This window comes from Zingiber officinale, chromosome 1A (assembly GCF_018446385.1).
Source record: "Zingiber officinale cultivar Zhangliang chromosome 1A, Zo_v1.1, whole genome shotgun sequence".
Taxonomy (NCBI): domain Eukaryota; kingdom Viridiplantae; phylum Streptophyta; class Magnoliopsida; order Zingiberales; family Zingiberaceae; genus Zingiber; species Zingiber officinale.
Window position 1 is genome coordinate 136,386,275 of NC_055987.1, and position 12,358 is coordinate 136,398,632.

Consider the following 12,358-nt stretch of genomic DNA (forward strand, 5'->3'; position numbering starts at 1 on the left):
AAGTCATCGAAGACTACTGGTCCAGTCAGTCGGACTTGCAGCCTCCTTCGACTAGACTTGAGAGGGAGGCTTGTGATGCAGCGATGAAGGGAAGCCTATCTAGCACAAGATCAATTGCCAGTGTGGAGGTCAAAGTCAAGGCGGTCAACGCCCGGATGTCAAAAGGTTGAATAGAAGACAATTACAATTGTCGATCGGGCGGTCAGGCCCCGACCAGAATGATACGTGTCTGACCTGACCCCCACTCAGGCTCGGGATGATGCGTGAGACAGCCAACGCTTGATATAGAGTGGCAGGACCTCGTACGGGACCTGGCCAAGGGTGCAGCGGAGCCCCGATCGAGCGACTACCCCACTCAGACAAGCAATGGGACCTGGTCATGGACAGAGCGAAGTTCCAACCAAGGAGCGGAGCCATTATAGTATCTCTCGACATCTTTTGGGAGATAGTGTTGCTGACACGAGACATGGTGGGCAGGTAGATCGTACGGCCGAAGCTTCTACTGTCGCATCAGGGATATGCATGCCCTGTTAAGGTATGGTGTCAGGAGTACTTTCCTGATAAGGTTCTTTCATGGGATATATGAGAGAGCGTGCTCATGCCTTGAGAAGCGTACACGCTGCCTATCAGGGTTCTATATAAAGAAGGTCCTTCACTGATAGAGGTAGACATTATTCTTGAATTCTACTATTGTTACTGTTGTTCTACTTTTTTATATTGTTCGATGACTAATTTGAACGTTGAAAATCAACATCGGAATTCTTTTTCCGATCCAGTACAAACACTGTTTATTTTACATAGTGGAACGACGCCCATATCTAATCAGTGAAGCCGTCACCTTCTAATTTTTTTAATTTCACGGTTTCGAATAGGATGACTAACTAAAAGACATTAACACATATAAATTTTATTCATATTGATCAGCATCTTAGCAGGAGCAGCGACTATTCCGATGTCACGAATGCGACTAATAAGCAAAAACGGATTGTTCAGTACCTTTACAGGAATGATGCCGCTGTCGTGGCCACACGTATCGCCGCCAGAGCGAATCACTACTAGCTGTGCTAGGTATCGGTCCAAGATTTTAAGTTCGTAGAATTGCTGATTACGACTTCCAAACTAATTTCATTCCTTCAGCTGATTTTATCTTTACTTTTTCCTTAAACTTTCATTAATTTAGTTACCTGATGGTGGGAAAATTGAGAATCCCAATCCCTCTGAAACGCTATCTTGAGTATTTATTTATTGTCCCAGAAATATACAGTTGGCTAAAACATAATAGTAAATATATAATTGGCTAACGTATGATAATATTATCATAGTTAATAACTAATTTTAATTTAATTGCTCAAGGCCAGTAATCCATGATTTATCTTTTTCCGTATTAACCTAATGACCTGCTAACAAATGTGTTAAGAATGAGCAAACCACCTTTACCACCTTGAGTATTTATTTATTTATTGTTTCTACAATTGACTATTTATTTTTTAGAAGTAACCTCTTAATGCATTGGTTCACAGCTTTATCTTAAATTCCATCAAAATAGACATCCAATGCCAATGAGACTTGGACAATGTCATAGCTTATATATTTACAAAAAAGATGCATTCAGAACATTTATAATTAAGAAGGCAATAATGGGTTTGATACAATCGATTAGAGATGTCTGAAAATTTGGGATCAGCCTAGAACCCTGATGATGAATGGTAAAAGAACAGGAACTTTTCCCCCTGCATGCGATATTTCTTCACATCCTTGAGGAATAAAATAAAAAGGCAAGAAAAGCAACAGTTAACACAGCAGCAGATGCTAATAGCCCAAAACATATTTACAAGAAGGGTATACTGTGTTATTATGATTTATGGTTCCTTCATGAGCTGAGTTCCTGAGAAACTTGGCCCCGCCATCTGCATGGAGTTAATAGAATTTTACTAAAAACAAAGGATTCTGGACTGGAGGAATAATCAGAGCATCGTGCCAGTTTACCTTGTGAGAAGAAACGTTGCTAGCGGGCTTAAGCTGGGGGTCTCAAGCAGTGATGAGTTAAGTTGTTTCTTCCTATCAATGAAATCCTGGGAAGACTGCTCCGGAAACATACTGACAGCTAATTCATGAAGTCGCTTGAGTGACGGCTCCTTAGAACTGCATGTAGAGATTGAATAGGTTCATTGTACAGAGCAGATCCCATAGCTAGTACGATAATTGTACTTGGTAAATGAGGTCAAAAGGGAGATACCTCTCTACTCGTCTAAGAATCTTAATAACTAAAGTTTCACAAGAGCCAGGTAATTCGTGTTCCAAATCCATCAGCGACTCCATTACTTTTGCAACTGCTGTTGCTTGAGACATATCACCAGTAGCCTACAAGATATGAACAACACAAATAGAATTTGCTGATCAAGTTCGGATGTGGAAAACAGTCTTTTACTCAGTATAGAAAAATGCAGTTCCACGAAAACACAAAACTAGACAAACTGGTTTGTGTTCACATCAGAATACAAATAACTAGTCTTGGATAACTAAATAAATCCCTATACAGTACTCCTAATTCTGTATTGCAAAAAATATTTATATAACAGCCATACAACAAAATAGTGAAGCAGAATAATAGAATGGATTTTGACAAACTTGCTGCACGCACTAGTTATCTTCATTAGTATGTCACAATCTCTAAATCAACATCAAAAAGGTAAGTCGCTGCCAAATGATCGAGCATTCATATATAATAGTAATAAATACAAATATATCTCAAAAGCACACCTCCTTTAGGGAAGGAATAATCAATGATGACAATGCAGGAGAAGCTGCCGAAACAGATCTGGTTTGAGATAGCTCAGTGCCTGACTGACGTGGCTTGTTCAGTACCTTCTGTAGGCCCTCACTATCATTTCTGGATTAAAAAAGGGCTACTCTTATCTGAAAAATCTAACAGCCACCATCATTGCGTTTAAAATTAGAGAAATTTAGTACCTAGAGGATTCTGATGCATTTGTCCTCTCAGTCAACTTGTGCTCAAGGGAATCCTTAACTTGTCTGTTCACCATAGGCCTTTCCCTGGCAATTCCTTTTCTTGCTCCTGCTTGTAGTGCAGCTCTCGCCTAAAGTGTTCCAGTATTTACATTCAGACAAGCATTAGCAACAAAGTACAACCGAAGTCCATGAACACACAATTGTCAGTCATACTATAAACAACCTCTGCAAGGTTTGTAGCACTATCTTCATTGGAGCTACTTGATAACTTGTCTTGCATCCGTAGCCTTGACTTTGATGAACGAGTAACATCTTCATCACTTTTGCCATGAACTACTGTGCCACTAATTGACATATCTCCAGAAGTGGTGTATCTACTAAGAGGCTGTCATACAGGAAAGATCGCAATTGCTTAAGGAACCAATTGGGCACCCATGAATCACCATGAATGCCTTTAATCATTCAAAACTAATCTTTTATCTTACCTTTACATTTGAATCAAATGCAGCCTGTTTCAAAATTTCTTTTTGAGAGCGTATAACAATGGTACCTGATCCACTTTCATCCTGAAAATCAAACAAATATCGTAAGATGTTGAATGTCGTGTTTACTTTAGATCAGATCCTTGGGTTTAGATTATAGTAATAATTTGTGAATCAGAATAACAAAGTTACAGAACCCACATCTTCAAAAGAATCTTCTAATTCTTTAGCATCTTTGGCACGATCTGCTTCCTTCTGCAATGAGAATCTTGATGCAGAATCATCAAACGAACCTTCCGATTCAGATGACACCTTGTATTCTCTACTAGACTTGTTTGTTTTGTAAGGACCATAAATGGCATCAGACTTTCTGTCTCTTGTATAATCAACTGGCGGCAATCTTACAGAACTTCGGACTGTCCCTGTTCCCTGTGAACCATCCATTGGTCTTGGTATCCGTGCAGTACCTGTACCTTGTGATGCTTGGCCAATTGGCTTTTCGATGCTGTGTACAGTTCCTGTACCCATGCCATCCATGCCACTGTCCAAGATAGCATTATTCTGGAATTTGCTTCGACTATGGTGAGCAAAGTAAGACGAAGAAGGATCCCCAAAGGATATGCAACTGACACAACAATCAGGAAGAATTTACCTTGAATAAGCATCCTTAACTACCTTTATGGTTCTTGTTCCATCATCATACATTTTCGTATGATTTTGGGCTTCCGTGTCTTCTTTGGTAGGAAACTTTGGCCTCTCTCTGTTGTAGAATGCAAACCACGAGCTCATTAAAGTTATCCTCCACTAAGGAGAACTATTTGTCGAGCAAGCCAACTAAATAACACTTTTTGCATAAAATAATTGTAATTGAAGTTTCAAAGTTCAACTTGCACTGTTGCAAATACCTTATTCTCTCCAAAAGTCTTGGACTTTTTCTGGCATTTCTGATGAAGCGATGCCTGAGAAGTTGCTTCGCACTAGACCTCTGAAGAAGCTAATCATTTTAGTTTCAAGTTTCAACATCATAGACCCAACAGGTGCATATACAAGTGCAACCCTTTTTTATAGTACGTACAGCTAAGAAAATTTTCTGAATTAGAAGGTTAAAGAAGGCATTAAAAAAAGGAGGGAAAATCAAATACAATGTAGTCACAGTAAAGGATAAAAGATAAAAAAAGAGTAAAAGAAAATACATTGTAAAACAATTAAGCCATGCGAAAAGAAATATTTCTCAAATTCAAAACTGTGTAAATGTTAGATCGGGTCTTTTGATTCATTCTCTTAATAACATTGACATTTGTAGAAAGAGCAGAGCAACAGATAGCAGCAATATAAAAAAACAATATAAATGGGAATAAGTCTACAGCAAAAATAACATGCTTCTAACTTGTTGGTTAAAAGACAGAAAAGTTCCTCTTATTAGCACAAAACTTGCACAGAAGGAATGCCATGTTCAGTTGGCATGCAAAGGGCAATGATTAAGTGCCTTGGTAGCTGGAACTAAACAAGGCTAATGCATTTGAAAAAATTATACACCTTACCTTCTATAGATTTTAAGCAAATGAAAAACACAATTATGCCTTTTATCTTTTCCCGCGTAATCAATAATGATAAAAATATTACTGGTCTTGGAAAAACTTACCTCAGCAGGATTCTTTTTTAGACACAAAGATACAAATTCTTTCATAGGTTGAGAGAAATGCTCATCAAGCTGCAGAAAAGCATATTTACCAAACACAGGCTTTTTTCATCATTAGTGAAAAACAACTTTATATTGGATAGTAAAACGGGGTGCTAAAATGACATTTTTCATAAATAACAAACACGAAGACCTGAGGAGGATTGTCTCGCGGTATAATGAAAAGAACCCTCACGGGATGCATATCAGCCAAAGGAGGTTCCCCTTTTGCCATTTCTACAGCAGTAATACCTAAAGACCAAATATCTGCCTGCATCAGCAATGAGATGTATCAAGAGAAATTACTAGAATTAAAGCATTTGGAAAACAACATTTTTCAATGTACCTTTTCATTGTATCCTTCAGAATTCTGAATGACCTCAGGAGCCATCCAAAATGGAGTTCCAACAAATGTCTGAAACAGTCAAAAACAAAAAAATGGTATGTTCATTTGGAAATAAGAAATTTACTTGGATATTAAACAAAATAGGGCAATAATAACTACAAATAACAACAACAGCAACAACAAGCTATGCATCCTGAAGCAATAAGAAATGCAAGGACAACAGCAATGAGAAAAAGCCAATAACTCATATTTGCAAACTATTTTGGTTGCCTATATGAATCTTATGTAGTTATATAAGGCTACAGCTGTATTAATGTCCAAGTCATTTTAATGGCTTTCAATTTATATTAAGTAGAGTTTTCTTTTGTATTCCTTCTCACCACACACTTTCAACTCTATCCAATTCTATTTGTCGTCTAACTATGATATCTCTTGGTTGTCCATGAACTCATACTCATCGTCTTAACCTATATCCTTGAGCAACATCTAACTATATACAAATATAACATTTTTATTTTATTTTTCCTCTAAGTTCATACATAGATCCTTTGAATTCTTTGTTAATTGCCAAATATTCTAAACGATAAAACATGACTCAATGTTCTATACGCTTATAAAAATTTTCTTCTACCCTAAAAGTGGCAAATGGCATAGTTAGATAAAACTATATTGGTCCTACTAGTGTTTATAAAATGATGTCTTCAATCTCTCAAATATCTTGTAGAAAAACATCAGGAAAATAAGAACTGCTGAAAATATAAATGATCAATTAAGTCAACTTTAGCCGTCAGTGTTTGCTCCTATGAGTATTGGTATTTGACATGCATCCCCATTCCCCAGTTTATTCAGCGAACAAGCAGATTTTGCACCAATCTATATTTGAAGGAGAGTGATAACAACATAAATATATTGATTGATCATTTTACTTACAACTTGAGCATTTTGGACATTGGAAATCTAATCAACTTTAACAAACATTAAGCATTGCAAAAGAAATTGTCCAGGAAGCATGAGCATATAAGCATTGTCATATGATCCAAAGGGTTGTTTTCATTCAACATGGAGCAAGGTTAAAAGGTAATACAAGAAAAAAGGCCTAAATGCACTTTTGTTCAGAAGCAAAATCCTAGCTACAAATGCTTTAATGACCGTCAACTTTGTACCTTCCTTCTTGACATTGTTTTTGTCAATTCTGCAGAAACACCAAAATCTGCAACCTACAACAAAGACAGACACATTGTGTAACTGCATCAAGCAGCTTAGGTTGTCTCCAACAGTTATAAATGCAACAAAGAATCTGTAGTATTTCCATACTTTCACATCTCCTTTTTCAGAAAGCAAAATGTTTGCAGCTGCAAAATAAATAAATGAGCTGTATGTTAAATGAAGCTTGGAAGCTAATAAAACGTGAAAAATACAAAAAAGAATCATATGGTAAGCTAACAGATATCAGCACTGACACGCATCTCCTGGGACCAGATTGCTAAGTCAAAAGTATAACCTTTTAAATCCCGGTGAATCTTTCCTTCATTGTGCAGATACTCAATTGCATGCAACAAGTCACGTAGAATACATGCAATAGACATTTCATCCAGAGGGGGGCCAGATTGGAGCTACAAAACACGAGTATTATGATGAAATACCAAGGTTGTGCAACCAATATTCTCAAATTTGTCAGAACTTTAGACAACTGTATATCACAGAAAATTTAGAAAAACACTCAGTTATACTTTATATATAAACACCAATCAAAACGAACAAATCAAGTACAACTTTACCAAATTAGAGCTTAAAAATATGGGCATAAGAAAACAAATATCTATTACAACAATCAAGTCTTTCCCCACTAGATGGGGCCGGCTATATGAATCCTCCTTTTACGCCATTAGAATCTATCCCTTACTATATCATCACCTATATTTAAATAACTTTTATCTTGTTTTATTGTTGCTAATCAAGTATTTTTTTGTCAACCTCTTCCTAGTTTGATGTGCATATTTGTCATAGTTCCATATCGCTAACTGGAACATTTATTGGTCGTCTAAGTACATGTTCATACCATCTTAGACGCGTCTCTCGGAGTTTTCCCTTAATAGATACAACCCTGACTTTCCCTCTAATATTCTCATTTCTTATCCTATTCATCCTCGTATGTCCACACATCCACTTTAACATCCTCATCTCTCCAACTCTCATTTTTTGCTCATATGCCCCAATATTCAGCTCCATATAACATAGAAGGTTTAACCGCCGTTTTATAGAATTTTCTTTTAGATTTTAGAGGTACTTTACAATCACATAGAATACCTGATGCTCTCCTTCATTTTAACCATCTTACTTGTATTCTATGTAAGACATCTCTCTCAATCCCTCTATCCTTTTGCAAAAATGATCCTAAATACTTAAAGCTCTGATAACTCGTTATTTCCTACATTAACAATTGTCTCATTACATCTAATATTGCTAAACTTAAATTTTACTATATTAAGCCTTTAACCTTTTGCTTCCGGTTATATGGAAAACAAATATCTATTATTATTAAAAAAAAGCATGACATGAAATTCAACCTAATCAAATGCTTTTTCACAAGCAAAACAAAAAAGTCACACATATGGATGGTGTCATAAAAAAGAGTAAACTTTAGTGTTTAACTCACTAGATCAGCAACAGAACCACCAGCCATGTACTCCATCACAATCCACAATTTGGTTTGATAGAGATGGGATCCATAATAATCAGTAATGTATGGAGATCTACATTGTGATAAAACTGCTATTTCCTACAAAATAAATAAATAATAAAAGAAGACTTCCATCAAGAAATTATGAATAATATTCAGGGAAAAGGCAATTCTACATGAACTAACCTTCTGAATGTCTTCGACATCATCCTCGCTATAAATGTAATATTGCAAGCAAGAAAAAAATGTAAAAAAAAAATAAATGTTAAAACAATCAAAAAGTAAACATTTGATAAATGAGAAATAAATGCAATGGTGTTTGATGCAAGAAATGGAGCAAACATAAATTTTACAATCCAGCTGTAGGATGCACAATGTTTCCAACCTACAATTTGGATGAAGAATTGAAACATCTCAAAGAGCTAAGATAGTCAATCAGTAATTAGCATGGGTAGCATACATGTGAACTTCATTCTAATTATCCCAAGTCTATGCAAGTTTTTGAACCATAAGTACTAAAAATGGCCAGTGTTAGTATGAGTATTTTGTGCATTTTTTTTTCATTAACTATAAAGAAGAATTAGACAATTTAATACTTTGAGGATTAAGAGTTTCATGTAACATGGTAAGCAAGGACATACGCTTCTTCCAAATCTATAACTTTGATTGCAACCTCCTTATTCAGCTCTGTGTCATACCTGCATGAGAGATAATTTGTTCAGGACTCATGGACCTATTAATTCCAGAAATCATCATGATGCAGACCAGCATACAGTTCAGCAAGGTTCACACAAGCGGATTGAGATGCTCTAAAGATTATAAAGGTAGAATATGGCAGGGAGAACATTAAACACACTTTGGAAAGGTAACTGAGAACTTGAGTTCACAACACGACAAGAAATTTAAAGAACTCACAAGCATATGCATTGCTGACAAACCAACAAATAGGAAGCAAGGCTAAGTACTATAAATGTTTAAGCAGGCACTATAATTGGGCTCTAGAAGCTACATTAGTAACTACTAATAAAGAAATACAAACATGGGTACACAATATGGAAATCACTTGTCATGATTAAGATGAGCACCCAACAATCATAGTTTCCTGAAGAACCAAAGAATCTTTTCACTTTGGGACAACCAAAAATGTTAAAATAGAATGCTCATATAGCTAAGTGAGGTTATACTTTTATCTCAGAACAACGTTTTGCAAGAGAAGCAAATAACAAATCTTTGAAAAGTCTTATAATCCCATCAAGGCTATTCCTTGAATTTCATCCTTCTGCAAACAATCAAATACAAGATGGATCATATCTCTCCACATCCTATATAATGTGTTCATTTTTGTGTTGACATTTCTCAATTCTCACATACCTAATACAACTGCCTAGTCCACGGAAGTTATGATAAGACCTTGAAGAAAAAAATATCAATTACACATCGCGCCAGAGAATGCAAATTTAGTCTGAAGAAATATTCTATACAAGAGAGAAATTTTGCAATAGGAATGTCAAGCAATCCGTCTTACACCAAACCACTGCAAACAAGAGACACCTAAAAGGCAGACCTTCTATTGCTAAGTCATTGTTTTCCAAAATACGAGAGAGGTTCTAGATGCATTTATAGGAAAATTTTAAATGATAGCTAGGGTGGGAGTACTTAAAAAAGGCAGCATGGTGCACACTGCCAAGGCTGGGTAACAGGGAAGAGTCTATTATACACAGTCTTATCCTTCTTTGCAAGAGGTTGTTTCCGAGACTCGAACTCATGACCTCTAGGTCATACAGCAACAACCAAGGCTCCCTTTTAGCTGGGGTGGAAGTACTTCTTGTTGGAAAATAATTTTCCAATTCTAGACTAGAAAAGCATTCTTATGAATTCTAATTTTGGTCCTCCTTATGGTGGGATTTAAGTAATGTGAATGAAAAAAAAAGAGAATTAGAAATAATTCCTTGTTTTTTGAAACATAGGTTAGATATATTTCTGAATCATGTTAGAGATAATTAGTCTCATGATTTTCCGATAATTCTCACACACACAATAGGAACAATTTTAGTTGGATTTTAAAAGACCAATATTTTAGAATAAAATTTCAATCTCCAATTTTTCATGTTCATCAGACACAAGAATCTGGTACAATATTAGAAATAAAATTTCAGTTACATAAACGTTGTGGTTCCAAACAATCTGCGAAGAAACAGAATGAGATTTGTTCGGTGTGTGAATTTCATATAGTTAAGACGAATCTGGTCCTCACCCTTTAAAGACGTCGCCGAAGGATCCCCTGCCAACGAGCTCCAGAGAGGCGAATCGAGTCTGCACGGCCGCAGCCAAGGCAGCGGGGTCCGACATCTCGGGTTCCGAAAGACGACACGATTAGACCCTGCTTCTACCTACCAGAAATCCAAGTTTTAGGAAACCCTAGACCACCTGCTTCAATTCGCGCCAGCCACGGCAATAGTAGGATCCGAGCTTTGGGCGAAATCCAGGGAAGATTGGAAGGTAGAACGAATCCGGGAAGGTATCGCAGAAGGCAAAATTGGAAGTGGAGCAATGCGATCGATAAAGGAGGGAAACGAGAGAGAGAGAAGGAGGCCAACGATCCTTTGAACAAATGGCTATTTGTCGACTGTGCTCTGTGCGGAGCATGCTTTCGACGTCCCTTGTCCAGAAGATTAACAAAAACAAAACAAAACAAAACAAAATAATGTTTTAGAATTTAATCCTATCGAATTTGAAACGCAATTGATTAAAGGGCGTATCCGCGTATGCGCACGCTTTCTGAATTGACCGTATCATACTTTCCTAAGAATAAAGGGCACTAATTTATCTAGTCTTCTTAACCATCTATCAATCGTATGCCATTTTAATAGCTCTCTCCCTCCTTCGATCTCCCTCCCTTTCTCTCCGTTGAAAAGACATTTCTATCTTTTTCTCTCACTTATCAATTTTTATTCTAACTTGACTTTATTTAGTTTACCTTCGTTGGGAAACATCGAAAATAATAATTAAGTGCACATTTAAATTTCTTATAATCTTAAAAATTAACAAAATCTAAAATATATCTTAAAAATTAACAAAATCTAAAATAAGTATAATATAATTTTTCTATGACAATCAGTGGATTTAAGTTAGAATTCATTTATCAACTTAAAAAACATATCTCCCTCTCTTTTTGCTTATGGAAAATAAATTTCTCTTTCACTTTCTCTCACCTATTGATTTTTATTAACTCAAATTATTTGTTTTAAAAACTTTGGACCACTACTAGAAAAGATAGAAAATAATAATAAAGGGTATATCTAAACTCCTAGAAACCTTAGAAACCAACCAGAGCTGAAATGGATAAAATCTGAATTCTCAAAATCGATCAGTGGATTTCGGTCAAAATCCATTGATCAGCCTAGAAGTCTCATATTGTATTTATTTCAGGTCCTGGAGTTTCTTAGGGTATAAGAAATCCAAATATGTCCTTTATTAATATTTTCGGCTTCCCTAGTGATGGTATAGAGGTTTTGAAAAAACTAAATTTTTTTTTTTGTTTGGTCCTGATATGAGAGTATATTATGACCATGTTGGGCTAATATAGGGACATCAGGCCCAACGTATGAGAAAACAAGAAAAAGAAAAAAATTATTTTTTCAAAACCTCTGTATTACCACTAGGGAAGCCAAAAATAAGAATGGAGGACATATTTTGACTCCTTATAATCTCAGAAACTCATAGAACTTGAAATGGTTGCAAGCTAAGGTCTCTAGATCGATTAGTAAATTTTGGCCAAAACTCATTAATCAACCTAGAGACATGCTTTCAGCTTGCCTAGTGGGTACAGAGGCTTTGAAAAAACTAAATTTTCTCTTCTTTTCTTGTTTTCTCATACAATCTAAGGCCTCTAGATTGATTAGTGGGTGATCATACCCGCGAACGCCGATGGGTGAATCATCGGTGAGTTTTCTATATTGCCAACTTAATTGTCAATCGCTTGATGACAATGATGATGATGTGGTTTTCCGAGCTTGGACGATGACAAACAAGCGGAAAAGATGTTAGAATGACTGCCAAGGGGTTTGATAAGTAAAAAATGTCACATCTGTAAATCAAAATTAATAATTTATAATCAACCGAACATCTTAACCTAGACTAAGGTAGTATAGTAGAGGGCTCAAGTCATCTCTCTCACGGAACCAATGATAAGGCAGTTGTTT

General features: G+C 36.1%; 1 protein-coding gene across 4 annotated transcripts; it reads right to left on the reverse strand.

Moving 5' to 3' along the window:
* Positions 1 to 1,566: 1,566 nt before the first annotated feature.
* LOC122034658 (serine/threonine-protein kinase sid1-like) lies at positions 1,567 to 10,930 on the reverse strand. Of its 4 annotated transcripts, none has more exons than XM_042593989.1 (21): positions 10,411 to 10,930; positions 8,798 to 8,854; positions 8,343 to 8,370; positions 8,133 to 8,255; positions 6,978 to 7,089; positions 6,791 to 6,828; positions 6,640 to 6,693; positions 5,477 to 5,545; positions 5,285 to 5,401; positions 5,095 to 5,163; positions 4,358 to 4,437; positions 4,105 to 4,212; positions 3,654 to 4,029; positions 3,456 to 3,536; positions 3,194 to 3,355; positions 2,971 to 3,098; positions 2,761 to 2,890; positions 2,237 to 2,361; positions 1,987 to 2,142; positions 1,846 to 1,907; positions 1,567 to 1,754 (listed from the first exon to the last, which is right to left on the reverse strand). In XM_042593989.1, the coding sequence occupies exons 1-20, from the start codon at positions 10,503 to 10,505 to the stop codon at positions 1,871 to 1,873; spliced, it is 2,145 nt and encodes a 714-aa protein (XP_042449923.1). In that variant the 5' UTR covers positions 10,506 to 10,930; the 3' UTR covers positions 1,567 to 1,754; positions 1,846 to 1,870. The 4 variants fall into 4 exon arrangements, with proteins under 4 accessions (XP_042449923.1, XP_042449941.1, XP_042449916.1 ...); XM_042594007.1 differs by having other exon boundaries at positions 3,654 to 3,993; positions 10,411 to 10,926; XM_042593982.1 differs by having other exon boundaries at positions 1,567 to 1,907; positions 10,411 to 10,929.
* Positions 10,931 to 12,358: the final 1,428 nt, after the last annotated feature.

What these genes read in the sequence shown, in the direction of transcription:
- LOC122034658 (XM_042593989.1), bottom strand. Translation starts at nt 10,505, where the DNA reads ATGTCGGACCCCGCTGCCTTGGCTGCGGCCGTGCAGACTCGATTCGCC. An exon ending in ATGTCGAAGACATTCAGAAG is followed by an intron (nt 8,256 to 8,342) that starts GTTAGTTCATGT and finishes TTTATTTTGTAG; the next exon opens with GAAATAGCAGTTTTATCACA. An exon ending in GTGCTACAAACCTTGCAGAG is followed by an intron (nt 3,099 to 3,193) that starts GTTGTTTATAGT and finishes GGAACACTTTAG; the next exon opens with GCGAGAGCTGCACTACAAGC.